The following is a 22,187-nucleotide window of genomic DNA, read 5'->3' on the forward strand; positions in this document are numbered from 1 at the left end:
GAACCTCTGTAATATGTACATATGCAGCGTCGAGGGGGCTACGGCAGGCACGGCCATGGATCGACTAGCCCTAGCGTCGGAAGTTGCTGGGAAGGAAGTGGTGTGAGTTTGCTCCATTTTGCTCCATTTTGGCCCATTTGGTCCATTTGCCCCATATTCCACATCGTTCCTTCCCTGTGGACGCGACTTGCCTTGCTTCCCGACAAGGCGCGGCGCGCGGTCACGTGCGACGTGACGGGCTAAGTCACGCTAAAAGATTCACGTCGCCAAACTACTTAACCGATCTTTTCCCTCCCAGCTTGCACCTCACTCCCTTCCCCTCCATTCTTCAGACTTTGACTATTCCTGTGTTTGACTTGCACCTGTTTTATCTTCCACCTTCATTCACATTCACACACAAGTCTCAATGGCCACCCAACTCACCCCTTCGAAGCAGGTACGTGATGTCACGACTCTCGCCTCTCGCGACAAGACGCGTCTCCAGAGAACCATTTTCACTAACTCGCGTCCTTTCTTAGGCCGCTTCCTCCCTCGAGAACCTCAAGATGAGCGACTCTCCTATCAAGAAGCTCGACTTCGAGTCCGTCGGCAAGGAGAACTTCAAGCCTGTCGACGCCGCCGCCACCGACAAGATCGCCGAGAAGCCCCTCGAGGTTACCAAGGCTGCTCCTACCTGGAAGGAGCTTGAGGCCACTGAGCCCCTCCTGCAGGAGAACCCCAACCGCTTCGTTATGTTCCCCATTAAGTACCACGAGGTAAGTCACGTCGCCGACGCGTCCACGCGTAAAGTGGTTCGGACGTGAAAGCATTTTACACCACACCCCCGCCACAGAAACACATGGCTGATAACGCTTCTTTATCTATAGATCTGGCAAATGTACAAGAAGGCCGAGGCCTCTTTCTGGACTGCTGAGGAGATCGATCTCTCCAAGGATCTCCACGACTGGCACAACCGCCTGAACGATGACGAGCGCTACTTCGTTTCTCACGTTCTTGCTTTCTTCGCTGCCTCTGACGGCATTGTCAACGAGAACCTTGTCGAGCGTTTCAGCGCTGAGGTCCAGGTCACTGAGGCTCGCTGCTTCTATGGTTTCCAAATCATGATGGAGAACATCCACTCCGAGACCTACTCCCTCCTCATTGATACCTACATCAAAGAGCCCAAGCAGCGCACCTACCTCTTCGATGCCATCGAGACCATTCCCTGCATCAAGAAGAAGGCTGACTGGGCTATCCGCTGGATTAATGACCGTGAGAGCACTTTCGCCTCCCGTCTGGTTGCCTTTGCCGCTGTCGAGGGTATCTTCTTCTCTGGCTCCTTCGCCTCTATCTTCTGGCTCAAGAAGCGTGGTCTCATGCCCGGTCTGACCTTCTCCAACGAGCTGATCTCCCGCGATGAGGGTCTCCACACTGACTTCGCCTGCCTCCTGTTCTCTCACCTGAACAACCGCCCCGACAAGAAGGTTGTCGAGGACATCATCGTTGAGGCCGTCGGCATCGAGCAGGAGTTCCTGACTGATGCTCTCCCCTGTGGTCTGCTCGGCATGAACGCCAAGCTGATGTGCCAGTACATCGAGTTCGTCGCTGACCGTCTCCTGCTCGCTCTTGGCAACCAGAAGTACTACAACTCTGCCAACCCCTTCGACTTCATGGAGTCCATCTCCCTGGCTGGCAAGACCAACTTCTTCGAGAAGCGTGTCGGTGACTACCAAAAGGCCGGTGTCATGGCCTCCACCAAGAAGGAGACCAACGCCGATGGCGAGCAGACCTCTGCCAGCGATGGCCTGAACTTCGACGAGGACTTCTAAACGCTGTCCACTGTTGATTTTTCCTCCCCCCCTTCTCCCCGTTTTGTTTTATACCCTCACGCTGTGGGCTTGTCCCGTGGTGTTTTCTTCCACACGATTTGACGCTGCTTTCTGTTTTCGTTCTTGATTGACGGGATTTTTCCAAGGTTACGCATGGGCATGGCGTTGATTTTCTTTCTCTCTTCTCTCTTCTTGGTCTGTCCTAGACTTTCCCGCAATGTCTAATATGGGATGGATGGTGAATATGTGTATCTAAAACGTTTGAATCACTTCTTTATGTGTATCCTTTTGCAACAGCATAGTACAGTAGTCTGGTAATAGCTTTTTACTCTACAATAGATCGTCGCATTAGGTATAGATCGCTCGGCATCTCATCAATCCTTCCTTAGATAGCACTCCGTACACAGCCCAACCAGTTCATATTCGCAACATGTCATTATGTCTATAAAGATAAAAGATCTGACAGATTCGACATAATCTATCTGCAGGCATAATCTAAAGCCCTATCCGGCTTCATAGTATGGCATCATGCATAATAATCGTCCTCATTTCTTGCCACCCTTCTTCTTCTTCCCCTTCCCACCCTGCGCCTGACCCTTCGCAGCCGCCGGCACAGGCGCAGGCGCAGAACCAGCCGCCTCCTCCGGCGCATCCGTCATCTCAATATCAGCCCCAGCCGGCGCTGAAAGTCCAAGGCTAGCAACGTCCGCGCCCGCAGCCAGCTTTCCCAGACCCGTCATCAAGCGCCCGACTTCTTGGAGTTTGTTCGTGCGGTATTGAATGGTGATTCCGGATTCGGGGTTGTAGGTTCTCAGGGTTAGGGAGGCGATGGGTGCGGTGGGGGGTTCTGTGGAGGTTGAGGCGGGTTTGTTGGATTTGGCTTGTGATTTTGTGCGTTTGAGGACTTGTGCGGGGCGTTCTGTGGGGAAGTTGTATTTTGTTGTTATGCGGGTCTGGTACTCTTTGTTAGTTAAAAATGATATTTGCAGGGTCTTTGGTTGTGGGTAGATGTGGCGGGTTGGGTTCGAATATATGAATGAGGGTGGGGGGGGTGGGAAGGTGTGATGTTGTTCATTGCGAGCTTTATGCGGGCAACTTGATTGTCGCCGGCTTTGGCTGAGTTCGATGGACTTGGTCTTACCGTCTCAGGGTATGCCTCTAGAAGCTGGGCCGATTGCTCCAGGTAGGCTTGAGAGGTCTCGAGGTAGGTCATTGTGGTGGGCGAGAGCCGGTCTCGCTTTTGCTGCGCTGTTCAGATCGAGACTGCGCAATTGTAAGGGAGTTTGTGGAAATTCGGTGTAAATGGATGGATCTGTTGTTTGAGGGAGATGTTCCTGTGGAATGGAACGGAAACTGCTATCGAAATGAAAGGTGTTGGGAGAGAGATGGTGGTTGAGAGGAGATCCGGGGTGGAAAGACCGCAGTTATCAGCGCCGGACTTTTTCCAGTCTTGGCATCGACTCCGCACCGAAGTAGATTAGATCAAGTCTGTAATGAATCAGTCGCATTTTCTTATTCATACAGAATAGAAGAAAATGAGAAATATGATTGTTACAAAGTATTCATTTTCATTGTTTTCTACTTTCATTATTTCCCGTGCCTTCAATCTCGTTACATGTCCTTTCTCATAACTATCATACACGCTGGTAAGAACCACAGCTCCACCATCGAAGCCCAGATACGACTCGGGCCAACAACACAGCGGACTTTTATGCAAATTACCCCAAATTCATAAGTTACAAGCACGCTGATATGTAAGCAAATATGTCCAAAAACCTAACCCCCCCCGCAAAATATCAAACCATAAACATGAACAGAATTATTCATCACTAACTAATACAGAGTTGAAGCTCAAGGAACAGACCGGTTGCATTGCACGCATATCAGCTTCTGCTTACCGTCCCGGTCCTTGACTCCACGGAAGTTCGAACCATGGCAGTAGTCGCATTTGAGAATTTCTTCATCTTTTTCACCAGTCGACGAGGCGTAATCGCTGCTGAGTATGCTGCTGGTCGTGCTCAGCTTCCGTTCATCGGATTGGATCGAGTTGGGGCTCAAAAAGTCTTTTGATTTCCGACGAGACCGCATCGCCATCGCATCATGTGTTATCTTATTCCAGTATGCATAGCTATGATCGCCTTGGAGCCAGAGCGGATTGTCATTGCCCTTGCCACTGGCTATGATTCCGGCCGACGAAGATGGTAGCGCCCGCAGATCTGAGCCAACGACAGGACCATGCCCGTTCAGGCCGGATCTCTTCTCGATTGGTTGTCTCGTATGAGCACCAGATGGACGTGGGGATGCCGGTGGGGACGTGGCGGCTGCTGAAAGGGATTCGTGAGGGCCCATACTTGACGGCCGTGATGAGGTGAGACGAAACGCTGCGGGTCGGTGCTGGTGAGGCGATGGACTGCGGGTTCTCAGGCCGGAACGTGAACCTTCTGTGCTCGTGCGCCCATGGCGAACAACAGAGTTGCGCCAGGAAACAATCCGCTCAGACGGCGTCTTGTGGGTTGACTCTTTGCCGTTTGAAGACGCCACACTATGACGTGCTGAATTCGAACGTCCCATAATCCGTCGTGAGATTGTTGAGTTGGCATTCCAGTTTTCAAATCGTCGTTTGTCATAGGCGCAGTCCTGTCGAAGTACCTGGATCTTACCGGAATAATCGGCCATCACCATAATGTTGCCATCAGGATGCTTTGATCGAGCAAGGTATGACGGCGAATCATGTGCCATTTTGCTAACAATCGATAGTCGCGGCGTAGATCTGGTCCGGATATGCTTGCTCCCAGATTCATTTCCAGAACTTTCCTGCTTTGGCGCTTCGGAAGATTCATCAGGGCTCATAAGTGCGACAGGCGGGGGGTTGCAGATATCGTAGATTGGATCTTCAGACAGAGCCAGCACCTCCTTTGTCGCAGTTGGAGCGGTCACGGCTACCGTCACAATGGCAGACTGGGTCTCAAATACCTCGCAGGCACGCTTGTCCGTGTCACGTTCTACGGTCCCAATCGGCCAAACATAGGCACGACGATCCTCACTTCCACAGATGACGTGTTTGCTGTCTTCTGTAAAGGTTGCCCGAATCTGGCTGCAGCTGTTCTCATTTCCACGGAATTTGGCCTCTAGGACTCGATCTCGGAAATCATAGAGGCGGATTCGAGAGTCATTGCTCGTTACCAACAGTTTGATGTCACCTTTGGGGTCGCCCGGTGGACTGGTCATTGTATCAATCCCTGTAATTTTGTGGCCTTTGGAATTCTTTCCCCGAGCCGATCGAACATGAATCTGTCCGGAAACCTTCAAGCCTTCTGTGTCATAGATATTCAGCGTTCCGTTCAGACATCCAGCCATCGAGTATCGACCATCCGGCGTGAATGCCACCGCGGTTACCATGTCGGGTGCAGCCGTTACAAATGCCACACTCTTGTCAGGTATGCTCCACAGTCTGAGCTTGGTGTCGAGCGAGCCAGCAAGAAAAAAGCGATCATCCCGAGGGTGGAATTGGATAGAAGTGACAAAATCACTATGCTGGAAGCAACAGAGACACTCGGGTCGACTTGCATGCCACAGTCGAACGGTTTTGTCCATAGACGAAGAGAGAATAAAGTTGTTCTAGTCCAAAGGTCAGCAGAGGATATTGCCTTCGGGGTTTACTCGGTGACTTACTTTACTCCAACTCACGTCTAAAATGCTACCGGTGTGTCCCTCATAAATTTGAACCGGCTTGGGGTGAAACACGGGTGCTTTCAGGCGTGGCGGGTCTTGTTCATTGCCGGGCTTTTCGGTATCATCATGGTTTGCAGCTTCACGCTCGTCTGGGGTTGATATGACTGCCCATATCCGGACTTTTTTGTCCTGACCTGCGGCAGCTAGGTACTTGCCATCTTTTGAGAATTCCAGGGCCCATATAGCCCTACCCGTATTTTCGCCATTCTGGGAAGAAGTAGTTGTTGATATCCGACGTTCCGCGGGACGCTGCTGGCCGGGGATGCCTGTGAGCTCCTGAGCCAGGAAGAGCCTTTCAAACTCCTTTTCTTTCTTGTAATGCGTACGAACTCGCAGATACCTGGCTGGCGCAGGGTGTCGCGGAATAAATCCTATTGGATGAGAAGTATCGATGGACATGCGGTTAGGCTCGGGTTCGGAGCTCTCATCTTCTGCGTCTGGCAGCTGATCTTTTTTCTTTGTACCGATAATGCGGCTTAGGAAAGAAACACCTTTTCTAGACATCGCGAGAAGGGGACACGAGGAATTTAAGTCAGCAAATGCACAGCAAGTCACAGCAATTCACAGAAAAGCAATAAAATTGTATTGTAAACCGGGCCCCGCGGAGAGGCCGCCACCAAATTCCCGCGGGGGGGAAACACCACGCAGGCGCAACCATGACACACACACACACACACACACACACACACACACACACACACACACACACACACACACACACACACACAAAGCACAACATAGTAAGATTTGGCTTTGGCTTTGGCTTTACTCACTTCTTTTCTTTGGGCTTTGAGTTTGGCGACGCCTCACCCCGAATTGCGCCTTGTTCCGACAGGCTATACTCCGAACTACCGGCTTCGGCCTCATAGGATGCGCGGCCCAGGAGCCTGAGGGGAATTGACTTTTGAGTGTTGGTTCGCTGGATGATGTGCTACAACCCGCATGTCAGCTTGATTTACTCATGGCATCCCATCTGCAGAGTATCTGCAGAGTATATGCAGAGTCCCAATACTAGTCGATGCGGCTGAGTATAGGCCACACTTCGTATTCCCATTTAGGATTTCCAATGCGACCAACCCCAGACTCTCGCAGTTCTTATCTTCTTATGTGTATACTCCGTACTCGTATGGGATCTTCGGGGGTCGCTTACTTGGGACAACGGATCGATAGCGCTGGCTTCGGTACGGGTCTCGTGCAGCGTTTGTGAGGTAGAATGTCTGACGGGAGGCGGCACACGATGCGAAGTGCGCTGCACATCTTGTTGGCTATTGCTGGATTCTGAGCCTATGACAATCAGCGCGCGTGCTCTCTTAGAATCGGCCGCGCTGGAGGGAAAAATGGAGGAAACTAGAAAAGTTTGATCCATTTATCGATTGGGCCACTCCTCCTAGAAGCACATCGCATTTCATTTACAAAGCGACCGGGCTAGATAGGAACTTACTCAATGTCGAGGGTCGCAGTGGCGGGTTATCCCCGGCCATCGCGGGGGTCAGTGAATCCGTGATTCCCTCCACCATGGCAATGCGCGCATCCGGGTCGCATTGGATGGAAGTGGGTAACAATGAAGAGAGAGGGAGAAGCCAAAAATGGCAAGTATAGGGAATAGAAATGAAAAAAAAAAATTAGAATCTTTAAAGAAATTGAGGCATCCTGAAAGAAAAAGTTGCCGATAGGCTAAGCGGCACCGGCCGGAGAGGAGCTTTAAGATGACATCAAATCGGGGCGGTTGAGTGGAGCCCTAAGTCAAGTCTTAAGTCTTAGTCTTAAGACTTATCTACGAAATGCGAGACTGGACCCTGAAACAGGTGACAAGCGTCGCTAAGGCTTGACTAGTGCTTATAAATGGAGAACTCAATAGAACAGACGACAGTCGGCATTTTGATCGTAAATACATAGATTGGAATTGGGGTATCTCTCGGTATCTCTTTTTTAGATGCGCGCCTGTAGTTTACGGGCTCGATCCTTTGCAATATCACACATGGCCTGTTCGTGTTAGTTGATTCAGCTTGTCCGAAAGAGCAGTCTCTCGGCACATACCTGGATGGTCTCCGCAATTTCCTGGTCATTGTCTCCTCGGTCAATCCGTTGACGCATTTCCACCATGATCACATCGCGAGTGCGACCGTTGACAAAGGAGCTGCGATCGGAGAAGATCGGCGCTGTCAGAAAAGAGCAAAGGATCGGAGGGGAAGGGAGGAGGAGGAGGGGACGAGGGGCTTACACAAAGCGCAGTCCGGGGAATCGCTCCTCATACTCGGCATTCAATTCGCGCAATTTCTCGGCTTGTTCCTCGGCGCCGGTCTGCAGCTGGGCCTGTTCCTTTTTGCTCAGTTCGCTGAGGTGCTCGGGGTTAGCGGCAGGCCGTCCGAGCCGAGGGTGCGAGCCCAAAATGCCGAATAGAACATTCCGGTCAGTGGGGGAGTTGGCGGCGGAGAGGGCGGACATGCGGCCCCCAACGGCATCGATGAGTGACGTGTAAGAGTTGAAGGTCTGGTTCGCCAGTAAAGGGAGCATTAGTTGGTGGAGTTCGGGGGAGGGCTCGAAAAGGGTGTCCAGCACCCGCAGTTGGGCCTCCTGTGGCAGCGATGGGAGCGAGGCGAGAGCGGGGAGGTCCATGATGAGGATGAGGATGGGGATGAGGAGGATGAGTCAAGTCAAATCAAATCAAATCGAGTAAAAGAGAACAATTGTAGTGCGTGGAATGCTGGTATTAAGTAGAAATGGTTCTTGGGTCCCCGCCATCGGGGGTCGCCGAGTGTCTTTAGGACGAGGCGGGGATCCGCGGGAGATGTTGATAAGTTGATAAGTTTATATCCCTGGGATATCCATGGATATCCATGGATGAAGAGGAAGTACTAGTAGTATCTCCATGCATATGCATACCCAAGTATACCTACGAGAATCCACTACTTACTATGATCACTGGTATGGGAGGATGCATTACTCTATTGGCTAATTAGGGGTAACTATCAACTAGGAGTACCCGAGTACCCCATGTACACTGACATCTACTCCATACCATGGAATCCTTCGTGCAACCTTGTCCTTGTCACGCACATACTAACTATGTACGAACAGGTACCAACACAACAACAAGGCTCACTGACGGGACAAAAGGATTCCACCATGCTATAAAGAGAACGGTCTCCGAGCGAGTGTTTCAGCTTGTCCACTTAAATTGGGATAGCCGCGAGTGGAGTCAAACCACCGAACGGATGGTCCCCCTGAAACCCAACAAGGTACCATCCACAGAGGTTCGCGCCGCAGAGCCTATCAGACAATTCAACTGTTGGCCCCCTCTCGCTCCTCCCGAGCCATCGTGATTGGACTGTTTCTCGATCTCGAGATCTCTAACCCGTGGCCCTGGCCCTGCCCTGCTCCTACTAGTGTCCGTTCCTAAGGTTGTCCGTGTGCCTAGCGTCCAGACACCTCCAGACTTCGGCTCCCCTCCTTTTCCTTCCTCAACTCGACGCTTTCGACTTGCCTCCATGTCGTTCGCGCCATGTCTCTCAATGGGCTAGAGAATCCCGTCATCGTCGAAGCCTACCAGAGTGCACTGGCCGACGCCGGCGGATGGTAAGTCCCCCTACTTTCCCCCAGTCTCCCCAAATGGCCCCCTTTTGCGCCCAACGCGCCGCGCAATCTGTCAACATGAATCGTTGCATTGGACATCGCTGACCCGTTGCTTCCATCAGGTTCCTATTACACTATATCTCTAGGGATGAGGTTGATCTCCTTCATCGAGGTACCGGCGGGGTGCCCGAGGTACGCAATGCCATCGACAACTACGAGGAAACGTCACCGCTATACGGTTTCCTGCATTACCGGCGGAGGAAGGTGATTCTGCGGTACATGCCCGAGGGCTTGTCACGGTTGATTCAAGGTAGGTCAAGGTCAAGGGGAGATGCGAAATTGCTCTTCATCCGAGTGGATCGTCTGACTAGAATGTTCGACCACAGCCCGCAGCAATGTTCAATTTCAATCCGTTACCGATAAGTTCACACCAAACGACACCGTCCTCGTTTTGACCCAGGCGTCGGATCTCAACGAGAGTTCCTTATCGTCAGCATGCCTTCTTCACACTGCTTCTGGCTCCATCACTTCCTCGTCAAGCTCCCTGCGTCGCCGTCGACTGATGGAGATCACCGAGGACGCAGAGGAGAATGGATTAAAGGAAGAGACAAAAGAATACCCAGTGGCGCCTCCAAGGTCCGAGGCCCGTCAAAGATCGGGCAGTCAGAAATCAGAGGCTACAGTGGTGCCACCTACGACCACATCTCCGCCGCCGCCGCCAACATCTCCCCCTACCATATCGCCTGGCCCTGAAACATCGTCACCCGATTTACGGCCCCCACCATCCCGAGCGAGTTCGAGATCACACTCCCGTGGAAGAAGCCCCAGTGAAACACAATCGGTGACCACGTCTCCCAGATCACCCGATTCTGGTTCGGAATATACAAAGTATCGCAACATCCTGGATGAGTTTCCCCGGCCATCGGAGGAAGCTCGAATGTCAACCCAGTCCGCAAGACCCTCGCTCAGGGAACTGGAACGGGCAGCGGGCTACTCTCCAAAGGTCAAGTTAGGTCCACGTCCGTCTGTTGATCAAAGTGGACGGCCTCGGACTGCGGGGAGTTCACGGAACCCAGATCAACGGCCCGTGGCATCCTTACCATCCAATATGCGCTCATCTTCGATCCGGAAATCGAACAACGCCGCCCCCGACCCCCCTCGTCCACGCTCCCAAGGAAGTTCCTTCGCAAGCAGACCCAACAGCCGAGCCCCACCAATTCCTCCCCTGCTTGTTCCTCCGCCTTCGATTCCCATCTCCAGGCCCCAACTATCCCCGGCGCCAAGTCTTTGGGTGCATTGTCAACATCGTCTGGATTGACGCCCGAAAAGGAACGTTTAATGAAGGCGCTGCAACAGAGAAAGAAAAACATGGCGAAGCGGGCAGAGAACAAGAAGAAACAAAATATACCAGAAGTAGAAGAGCAGCCCAAAGCGGAGGAACTGGCTGCCAAAACATACGAGAGCAATAAAGAGAACGTCAATCCGGAATCTCAGCAGGCCGAGCCGGAGAAGCCAAAGGTTGAACAGCAGCCTGTCGCAGAGGAAGTGCCATCTGCGGATCGGTCTCTATCGCTAGCAGCTAAGCCAGGTCTCGAGAGCTCTGTTGAAAACCAAGCAGAACCGCAATTGCCAGCTGCTGAGCCCGTCCCTGAGCCCGCCTCGGCTCCAGTTCTGCCTGCCACAGAGGAAAAGCCAGCTGTGGACCAGTCTCTACCGCTAGCAGCTAAGCAAAGTCTCGAGGGTCCTGTGGAAACTCAACCAGAACCGCAATTGCCCGCTGCTGAGCCCGTTCATGAGCCCGCTTCGGCTCCAGAATTGCCAGTTCAGGAAGAGGCCCCTATCAATCAAGAGGAATCTCTGCTTTCAGCTCGTGAAAAAATCATTGAAGAGGAGGTTCTTAAGCCTGAGGAGTCTACCCATCCTGAGGAACCTACCAAGCCCGAAGAGCTTACACTGTCTGAAGAGCCTATCCAGCCTGAGGAGTCTACCCATCCTGAGGAACCTACCAAGCCCGAAGAGCTTACACTGTCTGAAGAGCCTATCCAGCCCGAGGAGCCTATCCAGCCCGAGGAGCCTATCCAGCCAGAGGAGCCTATCCAGCCCGAGGAGCCTATCCAGTCCGAAGCGCTTACCCTGTCCGAAGAGCCTTCCCAATCCGAAGAACCCGCTGTGGAAACTCCTGCCCCAGAATCCTCCACTTCTGTGCCCGAGTCAGATTCCGAGGGCGAACCCTCATCACATACTTCGGAGCCTAGTGCCGATACCACATTCTCTACTATGCATATTGATTCGGTTCTTGAAGATGCCCAATCCGAGACTCCACAGACGGTCCTTGATCATGAAACAGGCGCCGATCAAGAAGACTCCGCAATCCTTGGCCAAAATGAGACTAAGGGTGACCTAGTCCCACCTAGCGTCTCTGCCGAATCTCCACTTGACAGGGAGTCGGCCGAAGTTTCAGACCCGAAGCCTGATCCAGGAGCCGCTCCTTTCCAACAACCCCAAGTTTCACTGGCGGCAGATCAGCAGTTAGAAGAGGCTGAAGCCGTCGAAGCTACCGTACCAGAGGCCACTGAACCAGCTACCCTCCCTGCTATCTCATTCTCCACAAGCACGTTCCAAACCCCCGTGGCTGAACCATTGGAGGCCTCGGTCGCGCCCGTCTCGGTGTCGATTGAAGCTGCCCCCGAAGAGCCCCCCTAGCCCCAAGACGGAGCCGCTCCCTCTAGACCAAAGGCGAAATATTCACCTGGAGCCCATCCACGTCCCAACCCACGAATTCTCTGACGACGACAATCTCCTGTCGGACGATTCTTTCATGGAAGAGCTTCGATCGGCCACTGTGCAGGAGGCCAGACCAGTTTCGGTCAAGTCACCCAACGGTGGTGAGAACTCCTGGAGAGGCTCACGCGCTGTATCCAGCCCTCACGGCCTTGCTTCTCCTTCCGCTCTACACTCACTACAAGTGGGCAGGTCCGCATCTAGTTCCTATACTGAGAACGGCCCCCCGACCCCGGTGATGATGGCTAAGAAAATTAACGTATCTTCCGGCATTTCGTCTCGTATCAAGGCCCTGGAGAAGTTCTCTAGCCGTGAAGGCACTCCAGCCGGTTCAACAGTCACTGTGACGGCCCCTTCAGCCTCACCGTCTTTCGAGAACTTGCGCAAGCGTGCATCGATCTCTATCCCTAGTGGCAGCACTCCTGACTTTTCTCGCGCACCAAGCCTGACCCGCCAGGATTCGCGTTCTGCTTCCACTAGTACTCGCCGCACCAACTCAATCTCAGTGACGGCTCGTATAGTCCGCGACTCAGATGTATCTCCTGGCTCCTCCGGACTGGAGCCTTCGGAGTCCGATGTTCTCAATCTCCAGGCCAGTCCACTGACTGTGGAGCACGAGACCTCGGAGCCCCCTCTATCTCAAGACACGAGCTCTGAGGCTGCTATCAATCGCCCGGAGGACCGCAGCATGTCGATGTCATCTGCTGGGTCCGGCCGACTTGCTACCCCAAATTCCCGTCCAGGCAGTCGACTTTCCTTGTCTTCGCGCTCTAGGACCGAGGAGAACTTGAACTCTTCCTCTCCTGTTGATGAAAAGAAGGGCTCTCGCGCCTCGCGCCTCATGCGTCGTGTTTCCTCCATCACCTCAAACTCTCGTCGTAGCATCATTGGAGCCTTGTCACCGCCAGTGAAGGAGGAAGACATTGACCCCATCTCTGTACACGAGTCTGCTATTTCCCCCTCGCCATCCCATGGCCATCTCTCTGACCCTATCGAAATTGGCGAAGTCAACGTGCAATTCCCCGATACCCTTCTTTGGAAGCGACGAGTCATGCGCATCGACGAGAACGGATTCCTTGTTCTGGCGCCTGGCACTACTGATGCCACCGCTCGCAACATGACCAAGCGATACCATTTAAGCGAGTTCCGAACTCCCTGTCTTCCCGACGAGGACATGCAAGAGCTGCCTAACAGCATTTTGCTGGACTTTTTGGATGGCAGCACCCTTCAGTGCGCCTGCGAATCGCGACAGGGACAATCGTCTGCACTTCAGAGTAAGTCAATCTTAATCCCTACGCCTAATTCTTTCTACGTTTGCTAACTCTGCGGTCCAGCGCTTGTCGACGCTCACATTGTTCACCAACAATGATTCCTTCCCCGATCTTTTGAGGGCAGGATTCCTTGATTACATTTCTCTTCTTCTTCCTCCGCTCTCATATCCTTTTAAACACATTGATCATTGCGTCTTTGATCTTTCCTGCATACGCGATTTCATTTTCCTTCCATCTCAACCAGCTAGACCTTGCGTTCCTACCTGACATTCCTGCACTAACCTTTCATATTTCTTTTCACCGACCTTCATCTCTCTGTTCCTCTCTTCTCCCTCCTTCTTTCCTTCCTTCTATCTCTCTCTCGTCCTCATCCTGTATGTGCGTGATATATGTGGCATGTTTTCGTGGTATACCCCTCCAAGTCAAAAAGCTTCTTTTCCTTCTCTCATTCGACCTTCCCCTCCCAAATCCATGTATAGGTGAAGTCAGAGCGTGCGCTCTGTCTTGCATCGACCCTCTTGGGTCCGGGAGTCTGTATTAGATAGCTTCTCCTTCCCAATGACCCGCTGGGTTTTGGCTACTCTTTCCTGGGATAGTATGGCCGCAACCGCAACTAAAAGCGGTAGCCTTGTGCCGGATTGTACATAGTATGACCATACCATATCTGTCTCGCTCTTTCGAGCAAATTTCCACGATTTGCGGAAGAAGAATTTGCCTGTGGCTTTATTGAATCTGTACTTAGGTAGTACTTGTATTGATGGCATATCTCTACCACTCGTTGCAATTCCTTACCTCCGAGTCCCAGGATACTTAACAAGGCACTGGCAGGCTATTTACGTTATATCTCCTGGTACTAAGTAGTTGCCCTGAGATAGGGCTACATGGGGGAATTTGCAGGGAACAACCCCAGGAAATATGCAGAGCATCTCAGGGACCATTCAGAATAAATGGGATTCAATTTGATTTGGATAATAGTGTACAGCTGTGGATCTGCAAATGGGGTGTTAGATTCGAACGTGTTATACAAAAATGATGTCAAGGCGTACCTATCCAAACAGCAAATAAAGACTCGGTGTCACCATAAGCCTATGTGGCGGTGGTATCTCGTACGGTAGTCGTGAAAATTCGGTACATCATGATCGTGAAGATGGTTGGTCACTTCCAACACCTTCAAGTTGTATGTCCATTTACACTCAGGTCTAACTCAGCAGACAGGTCGTGGTTTGGCTCTGGCTCTGGGATATCCTCCTCATCGATAGAGGTTGTGTCAGGTTGGTCGGCCGTTCCATTCACCACTGCCTCTTGTGGGTAGATTTCTGGGAAAGCCGCACGCATCTGTTGGTTGTGTTGGTTGAGCAGATACTGCATCATATTGCTGACAGGGTGATTTGGTTGCAGGCGTCGCTCTGCTTCGACCAATTCAACTTGCATCTGGAAATCCCAATCATGCTCCCCACCATGATCGGAAATCTCTTTCTTGCGTTCTTCCCCTTTGCTGGTAATAGTCTTAGAACATCCGGCGATACGGCATGTCCATGTTTCAGGCTCTACCAGGCCATTCGTTTCACCGCTCGGGGGACGGCCAATGCCAAAGCTCAACCTTCCGTTTGTTGCTTTGGATGCAAGTGCAGATGTTGTCTTTGGCACATCTGCGGAAAGAACACTCTTGAGAAGGGATGCGGCTGCGGATTGAGGATTGCCGAGGAATGAGCGATCTTGACTTTTGGCAGATGCCAGAGGTGTTCGGATCAGCTCGTGGCCCCGAACCTTACTCGGGGTCTCGACGTCTTCCATAACTTCATCCTCTTCTTCGTCTTCGCTTTCGGCATCAGCATCAGATTCGATGCCAGACTGAGTGTTCTGTTGATATGCATTGGCATTGCGATTACGTTTGCCCATGATTTTCCCAGAGACGGAAGAATTCCCCTTCGGACGGAGAACGGACTTTTGGGTCCTTATTAGATGTTCGTCGTCGCTGGAGTCATCGGTCAATTGTAACGGCGTAAGAAGGCCTGGTGGCAGAATAACGTTTTGCGAGGCGGCATCCACAAGCTCTCGATGAATGACGTATCGTGACCATTTGAAGCTAGGCGTGTCATTTTCGTCCAACATCTCTAGCACAGCATTTGCTCTCGCCGCGATGATCTTGCGAGCATTCTCTTGGTTGAAAGAGTATTTTTCTGACAGGCGCTCTGTCAGAAGATCAAGGTGAAGTCGACGCTTCGCCAGGTGACCCTCGTCCTTGAGTTCTATGATCAGCTGATACACGACATTTGCTTGTGATTTCGCAATGGCAGTGGGTTCGTGGCGCGGAGTTGACGCTTGAGGTTCTTCCGAGAGATTGTTCATATCTGTCTTCTTAGGAGAATGAAGATCTACAAGGGATTTGTATTCATCCTGCTTTTTATGATGAAATGAATCAGTAATCGCCTCATGTAGCAACGCACAGGTATAATGTGTTGTTTTGCGCACCTTAAACTGTCTGCGGAGATGCAGGAAGATGTTGGTCTTGGTCCATGCCACATCGCCATCGTCATCTTCTTCGATCATACAGCGGAGGAGAAAAGAAGAATGTTCCATAAACACGTCTGCTGATTCCACCGCCGTTTCACAAGCACCATGTGTGTGGAAGACATACTGATCGATCGGGATTGGTTAGTGGGGGCCACTTCCAAAGAGTCGGACGAGAGAGCTTTTACCTGCTCGCAGAGACTCTTGAAGGTTGGATTGAGCTGTTTCCTGCCATGTTGGTGTTTGTCCATCAAAAAATAAAAGGCGTCGACTGCCTGGACGATGCGATTGAAGTGCGGTAGGTAGCGCTTGGCTGGTGAGACCTTGTACCAACCCGACTTCCCGGCAGCCCACATCTCAACACTTCGGTCTTCCATCTGACCGTAGGCATAATGTGTGACATTATCAAGTATGATGCGAGGGTTGAGATTCTTGGGATCGAGCACTAGAGAATGATGGGATGAGTACTCCGTAACTACAGTCAAGTTTGATACCTAGTCACGACGCGTCCTGTGCGCCGTCGCGATAAGCGGACTGAGACAGGGAAAAGAAAGTAGACGCACGTAGTTGTTCTTGACCCTTCTTGAGCTCTAGACAGCCAATGACTTGAACTGGGGTCTGCTCCGATGCCTCCAGAAGGTTCGCGTATAGCATCTTCCCTGGTCGCAAGACCTTCGCATCGGTGAGCTCGAACTCGGGCCACTCATTCTCGTCGCCGATGGAGGTATCAATGGGAGGTAGGACGGTTTCTTCGCGGGAGGTCATGATCGCGGTCGCAGCATTGTGGATTGGGGGAGAAGGGAGGTTTCCACGATGATGAGATCGGGGAAAGAAGAGTGAACTTGAATGGAACTGGAATGGAGTAGGAGGTTGTTGATTCAAGGCACTTTCCTTACGGTCGTCCCTTCCTAAGTGGGCAGTGAGCAGTGGCAGTGGGAGATGCCGGTAAATTACCAATACCTTATCGATACCCCCAAAATTACAGGTCCCTGAGGATTCGCCGGGTCGGGGCAGTTTCCGACTCCATTCGCTTTCGAACTTGAGCTTCTTGACAATTTCACAGCTAGACACCAGATGGTATTCCCATCTGCTTTTCGAGCTTTTCGCACAAACAGAATGTCTGGCGAGAAGATCTTCGAGGGCGTTTTCGGTATGTCTTTATACCCCCTTCAGTTGCCTTGCTCCAACCTGGAAACTTCACAACTGACTTTTGCAAGCCGTTCACAAACCACAGGGCGTTACTTCGGCCGACGTGATTCGCAAGCTCCAACACCACTTCAATCCTTCCGATCTCTTCAGGCCATGGCTGGAGGAGGAACGCGCTCGTCGAAAGCGTGAGAGCCAGTACCAGCGCAAGCGCCGGCGCACTCAGAAATTGGACGTCAAGATCGGCCATGGTGGTACTCTGGATCCGCTTGCGACTGGTGTTCTAGTTACCGGTGTGGGCAAGGGTACCAAGTCGCTCAATGACTTCCTGGCATGCACCAAGACCTACGAGACAACTCGTGCTTTTCGGTGCCGAGACCGACTCCTATGATCGACTAGGCAAGATTGTTCGCCGGGCACCCTACGAGCATGTTACGCGCGAGGCCGTTGAAAAGGCTCTCGATCAATTCCGCGGCAAGATCATGCAACGCCCACCGATCTTCTCGGCGTTGAAGGTGGAGGGTAAAAAATTGTACGAGTATGCGCGCGAGGGCAAGGCCCCGCCCATCGAGATCAAGTCTCGTCCGGTGGAGGTCTTGAACATGGACATCGTCGAGTGGTATGAGCCTGGCACACACGAGCACAAGTGGCCGGAGGAAGAGATTTCTGGCGATGCGAAGCTCGTCGCAGATAAGCTCCTCGAGCAGGATGCCACGCTGCCGGTGGTCCCTTCGGCAGAAAGCGAAGCTTCCCAGGACGGGGAGGTGCAGTCTGCGAAACGCAAGTCACCTCCTGCCGCAGACTCTCCCAAGGAGGGTGATCAAGATGCTACCAAGAAGCAAAAGGTCTCTGAGGACGGCGCTGCCCAGCCTGTTGCCGCTGAGCCTCCTGTTCCGGAACCCGCAACAGCTGAAGCTCCGACCACTGAGACAGAGCAGCCGAAGACTCAGCCCGCCGCAGTCAAGATTTCCATGACTGTCACATCTGGATTTTATGTGCGGTCGCTTGCACACGATCTTGGCAAGGCTGTTGGTAGCTGCGCTCTGATGAGCGAACTTGTGCGCAGTCGCCAGGCTGAGTACACCCTCGAGCCGGAGAATATTATTGAATATAAGGACCTTGATGCGGGCGAGGAAGTCTGGGGCCCCAAGGTGCAGAAGTTCCTCGAGGCATGGGAAGAGAAGAGAGTCGCCAAGGCCGAGGCCGAGGATCAGGAGTAAAAATGCAATGCGTATTTCAAAAGATGAATATGCTTGCCTATATATTATGAAAAATGCCCGGAATATCGATCTCACTTACTTTTTTGCTTCCTCTCAGGGCTCTTTGTTGAAAGACTACTTGATTCATGTACACATAACTAGATACTCTTCAAAGCACATCCGAATTCAGAACTACCCGAACTACTACTATTCCAAGAGGAATCGAACACCTTCGATCAAGTCCCTCTGCCAATCCTCCGATACATCTAGGTCAGGACAAGTTCCCCAGAAGCCATGTGGCAGTCCCGGATAAACATACGCCTTCGTACCAATTTGTTCCTCCTTCAACATTTGCTCGAACAACAACGCCTCATCGCGTCGGGGGTCCCATCCACAAACATAGAAAATCGCCTTCTTCGCCAAATTGGCATGCGATTCAAAAAGAAGTGGCGAGAGACGTTTGTCTTTCGGCGGAGCTCCATACTTGGCCGCGAAATAGTCAATGGATTTGCGTGTAAGTCCCGGCGCATCGTTGATCTCATCAACACTGAGGATCCGATCACGATACTCCTTTGGGCGTACATCGGGATGACAGAAACTACCTGCCAAGAACAATAGCCCCGTCAGTGCGGGTGCCAACCCTTCTTGCACTGCAAGATGGACAATGCCAGCTGTAAAGTTGGCACCAGCAGACGTGCCACCCAGAATGAATCCTCGCTGCGGTTAATGGGTAGCTGGGAGGATCCGTGAGAGACAGCCTAGATGGGAGTCAGCTCTCTGCTTAATTCGAGGTGGCATTCGTTTTTATGTAGCACTTACCCAGCGAACGACATCAAAACTATCCTCAAAGCCAGTTGGAAATGGATTTTCTGGCGCCAATCGATACTCGTCGTTTAATACAAGAACGGGAATCTGCGCTGCCAACGCACGACATGAGGCATCGTCTGTTTCAAGGCCTCCTTTAACAAATCCACACCTCCGTGCAGATATATGAGGAGAGGCAGGTCGGTCTGGCCTGATTGTTTGTATGCTCGGACGCAAATAGAATGTCCATCTCGAGCGGGGATATCAAATTCGTGGATGTTCAGCTCAGGCTGTGGAATGATCTCGAGATGATCTCGGTTCAGGGGCATGCGGCGCGAGTATTCGGGGGAAGATTATTGGGGAACTAGATATACGTTCCTTACTTAGTTGCTAAAACGTGGGGGACTTCGGTCATGAATATGATATGATAGTAGGGTTGTCACGAACCTCGACCCACTGGGGGTGACCAACGGCCAGATAGCGGTACTCGGCCATAGTGAAGTGATTCAGGTTTTGAAGTAGTAGTGTGGGGATGCTCATATTCTCACAGAGATCAACATATGACGTGGTTTCGACGAAAGTAATAGCTTGAGAGAGAGAAAAGTAAAGCTGAGATGAACTAGATACATGTACTAGGCACGGATGCCTAAGTTGATGCCGCAGGCGTAAGGCATCCACGAATGGGAACAACACCAGTTCGTTACAAGGAGCAAAAGAGGAGTTAGTTAGTATTTATAACAAACACTCGAGTCTAAGGGGGTCATTGGGGGTCATAGAAGTATATCCTTGCTTCCTTGGATTCGTCGAAATCTAATCTGATCGAATAATTTAATAATACGAGACCAATTTCCTATTCGGCACCCTCGCCGCGAGAGCCAAGACGCTTGTTTCTCGACGAGATGCCGGATGGCGTGAACTCGTATGAACGATAATTACGACGTGGGGGGTTGTTTGAATTTTCAATCTTTCAATAGGAATGTGCAGATGCAAGGTATTTCTAGATATTACACAAAGCAATGGTGGATGACCACCTAGGAATTTTGGGTGCGCTTGCTGGCGCCTTCGTCACACTCAGCCCTGCGCTCTTCTCTTCCCCTTCTCCACTTCTCCATCTACTCTGGTCAGACAAAAAGCATCTCCCCTCCTTAGCGCTTGCCGGCCATTCGCTTGCTCTTGCCGGGACGCTTCGCGCCAGCCTTCATCTTCTTGTGAGAAAAGTTAGACAGGTCACCGCTAGAGGCAGCATCGCCGCTCTTCATGTGTCGCTTCTTGCCACCGAATCCGAACTTCTGGTCCTTCTTCGCACGCCTGCTGGAACCACCGTCAGTGCGACCGCGCTTGCGCTCGGGCTGGCCGGCCTCCTCAATAGCGACGTCGAAGAGATCCTTGGAGTCGTCGGTGGGGGCAGAAGAATCGGCCTTGCGCTCTGTAAAGTAGAAAAGAAAAGATTAGTCTGAGAACTTTTGCACAGGAGAGATATTATTGGACCAGATGGGGCCTGGTTGTAACTTACTCTTCTTCAAAGTGTTGATCTTCTCCATGGTATCACGCTTCTCCTTGGCTCTCTGTTGCAGCTTGGCGACCTGCACCTGCTTGCCGAACTTCTTCAGGTCACGCTGGCGGCGTGCCTCAGCGGCGGCCTTCTTTCCGGCAGCCTCGTCGTATAGCTTCTTCTTGATCTTGTCCATGTGTTCGTCATTCTTGACCATCTCGGCAAAGTAGTCACCGGGGCGGGTGAACGAGATACCTTCCTTCTTCAGCAGACCACGGGCCTGGAGAGCGCCAGCCTGGCATACCTTGTAGAAAGCCAGCTCGCGGTTGAGATCGTCGTTGGGGTCCTCGACATCGATCGGCTCTTGCGACACTAAAGAGTTGTGTTCGGAGAATGGGGTCTGGTTGGTGATGAAGGAGATGCGCTTGATGGAAGCATTGATGGCGGCAGCATTGTTGATTGTCAGGCGCTGGTGGGTAACAACATCCTCACGCTCGTCCTCGTCGAGGTCTGAGAGTGGAATATCTTCTTCTTCCTCTTCTTCGTCCTCGTCCTCGCCTTCGTCCTCATTTTCGGCAGAGTCGTCGCCGGCCTCCTCAGCCTCGTCTTCCTCGGGGACTTCCTCATCCTCCTCAGCACCGGAGCTCATTTCGACATCTTCGTCCACAGGCGCAGCCTTCTTGCTCTTCTTAGTAGCAGGCTCGTGCTTCACACCTTTTCGCTTCTCAGCAGCCTTGACCTGCTTCTTCTGCTTTTCGGCATCATAGTCGCGACCCTTGTGGGCGTCAAGTGCTTGCATAAGCTTGCTTCGTTTGACCATGATGTCTAGTCGTGGGGGAATTGGAGTTGACAATTGGGGATGTGAAGAGCGGCCGGGCTCGACTTCTACGGGATTTTTTTTGGACTCGGACCAGTCCTAATTAGGTTAGATCGGCGATAAGGCTTCTCGGATCAACAAATGTTCCGGGCTTATCGACCTCCCTCTGCGGCAGGGCGGGAGTAGGAAGGTCCAGGATCCATGGTCTTGCGCCCGCATAATACATACAACGTCCAAGGGACTCATCTGCTTCACCATGGCTGAGGAAGCTTCTCCCGAAAAGACTTCTGCCGAAGAGTCTTTCCTGTCACAACCCGTTTGTTAACACCCAATACTGGACGATGTTTCTCCAACTCACCGATATATCAGAACTCCGATGCCCAAGGCCAGCTCACTGTGGCTGTCGATGAGCTCCTCGATCAATTGCAGAACAAGTTCGATCATGTCTCAAAGGAGGTTTTTGGGAAATGTATGTCTCGTCCCGGCTAGTCCTTATTGCCTAGCAGTGCTAGCGCCCATCATATATGACCGTGTTCAATTGCTCACTATATCGTACTAGTGGACGACATGACCCGTCGACTGGATGAACTCGAGGCCTCTATGGCAGGATCTGCAAATGAATCGACATCGGCAACACCGACGAAATAGAATGAAATCCAGACAGAAGCGTGCGTGCGTGCGTGCGAAGGAGGAGTATGCCACGCGCAGCCAGGTGGCGATTTGAAAGGAACTGGTTGGTGCTGGCACTACATTGACATGAACATGGCCTCCATGTAATGATTAGCCTGTATTATGTTACTAGTTTTTATTTTTGCGACGATACCCTACATTCCGATAGGACAAAGCATCTAGAAGATGTGACGACGAGAGAGTCCCCCGAGTCCAATATCATTTTTGTATACATATTTGGGCCTCATAGCCAAATGAGACAAGACCCAATGGGATTCATTCAGTACTTCAATCTTCGTGAGATACAAGAGCATGCTAAGAGATATTTGTGGCAAAATTCCAGTTGCGCTATTGATCATGGATCACGAGGTCAACACCATTTCA

At 51.8% G+C, this 22,187-nt stretch overlaps 9 protein-coding genes across 9 annotated transcripts; 4 read left to right on the plus strand and 5 right to left on the minus strand.

Annotated features, from left to right (window-relative positions):
- Positions 1-406: 406 nt before the first annotated feature.
- N7509_002744 (ribonucleotide-diphosphate reductase subunit RNR2) lies at positions 407-1,808 on the plus strand (the record flags this gene model as incomplete). Its single annotated transcript, XM_056627381.1, has 3 exons — positions 407-436; positions 519-755; positions 867-1,808. The coding sequence occupies 3 exons, from the start codon at positions 407-409 to the stop codon at positions 1,806-1,808; spliced, it is 1,209 nt and encodes a 402-aa protein (XP_056493176.1).
- Positions 1,809-2,353: 545 nt separating this feature from the next.
- Positions 2,354-3,021, minus strand: N7509_002745 (SRP9/SRP21 family protein; the record flags this gene model as incomplete). Its single annotated transcript, XM_056627382.1, has 2 exons — positions 2,354-2,761; positions 2,950-3,021. The coding sequence occupies 2 exons, from the start codon at positions 3,019-3,021 to the stop codon at positions 2,354-2,356; spliced, it is 480 nt and encodes a 159-aa protein (XP_056493177.1).
- Positions 3,022-3,659: 638 nt separating this feature from the next.
- On the minus strand, positions 3,660-8,156 carry N7509_002746 (Oxo-4-hydroxy-4-carboxy-5-ureidoimidazoline decarboxylase; the record flags this gene model as incomplete). The annotated part of the gene is made up of 7 exons (XM_056627383.1): positions 3,660-5,426; positions 5,481-6,036; positions 6,314-6,471; positions 6,691-6,887; positions 7,493-7,523; positions 7,578-7,677; positions 7,762-8,156. The coding sequence occupies 7 exons, from the start codon at positions 8,154-8,156 to the stop codon at positions 3,660-3,662; spliced, it is 3,204 nt and encodes a 1,067-aa protein (XP_056493178.1).
- An 886-nt stretch (positions 8,157-9,042) lies between these two features.
- On the plus strand, positions 9,043-13,215 carry N7509_002747 (uncharacterized protein; the record flags this gene model as incomplete). The annotated part of the gene is given in 5 exon segments (XM_056627384.1): positions 9,043-9,116; positions 9,260-9,423; positions 9,500-10,140; positions 10,152-11,780; positions 11,794-13,215. The coding sequence occupies 5 exon segments, from the start codon at positions 9,043-9,045 to the stop codon at positions 13,213-13,215; spliced, it is 3,930 nt and encodes a 1,309-aa protein (XP_056493179.1).
- A 1,120-nt stretch (positions 13,216-14,335) lies between these two features.
- N7509_002748 (uncharacterized protein) lies at positions 14,336-16,441 on the minus strand (the record flags this gene model as incomplete). The annotated part of the gene is made up of 3 exons (XM_056627385.1): positions 14,336-15,756; positions 15,804-16,151; positions 16,240-16,441. 3 exons carry the CDS (start codon positions 16,439-16,441, stop codon positions 14,336-14,338), a joined length of 1,971 nt encoding a protein of 656 aa, XP_056493180.1.
- A 351-nt stretch (positions 16,442-16,792) lies between these two features.
- N7509_002749 (pseudouridine synthase PUS4) lies at positions 16,793-18,042 on the plus strand (the record flags this gene model as incomplete). The annotated part of the gene is made up of 3 exons (XM_056627386.1): positions 16,793-16,826; positions 16,894-17,181; positions 17,222-18,042. 3 exons carry the CDS (start codon positions 16,793-16,795, stop codon positions 18,040-18,042), a joined length of 1,143 nt encoding a protein of 380 aa, XP_056493181.1.
- A 186-nt stretch (positions 18,043-18,228) lies between these two features.
- On the minus strand, positions 18,229-19,154 carry N7509_002750 (alpha/beta-hydrolase; the record flags this gene model as incomplete). The annotated part of the gene is made up of 3 exons (XM_056627387.1): positions 18,229-18,738; positions 18,841-18,965; positions 18,998-19,154. The coding sequence occupies 3 exons, from the start codon at positions 19,152-19,154 to the stop codon at positions 18,229-18,231; spliced, it is 792 nt and encodes a 263-aa protein (XP_056493182.1).
- Positions 19,155-19,970: 816 nt separating this feature from the next.
- On the minus strand, positions 19,971-21,137 carry N7509_002751 (EBP2 family rRNA-processing protein; the record flags this gene model as incomplete). Its single annotated transcript, XM_056627388.1, has 2 exons — positions 19,971-20,251; positions 20,339-21,137. 2 exons carry the CDS (start codon positions 21,135-21,137, stop codon positions 19,971-19,973), a joined length of 1,080 nt encoding a protein of 359 aa, XP_056493183.1.
- Positions 21,138-21,390: 253 nt separating this feature from the next.
- Positions 21,391-21,782, plus strand: N7509_002752 (heat shock factor-binding 1 family protein; the record flags this gene model as incomplete). Its single annotated transcript, XM_056627389.1, has 3 exons — positions 21,391-21,450; positions 21,504-21,603; positions 21,694-21,782. 3 exons carry the CDS (start codon positions 21,391-21,393, stop codon positions 21,780-21,782), a joined length of 249 nt encoding a protein of 82 aa, XP_056493184.1.
- Between the last annotated feature and the right edge of the window lie 405 nt (positions 21,783-22,187).

This window comes from Penicillium cosmopolitanum, assembly GCF_028827165.1.
Source record: "Penicillium cosmopolitanum strain IBT 29677 chromosome Unknown utg000004l:1.0-4361866.0:1.0-4365735.0, whole genome shotgun sequence".
Taxonomy (NCBI): domain Eukaryota; kingdom Fungi; phylum Ascomycota; class Eurotiomycetes; order Eurotiales; family Aspergillaceae; genus Penicillium; species Penicillium cosmopolitanum.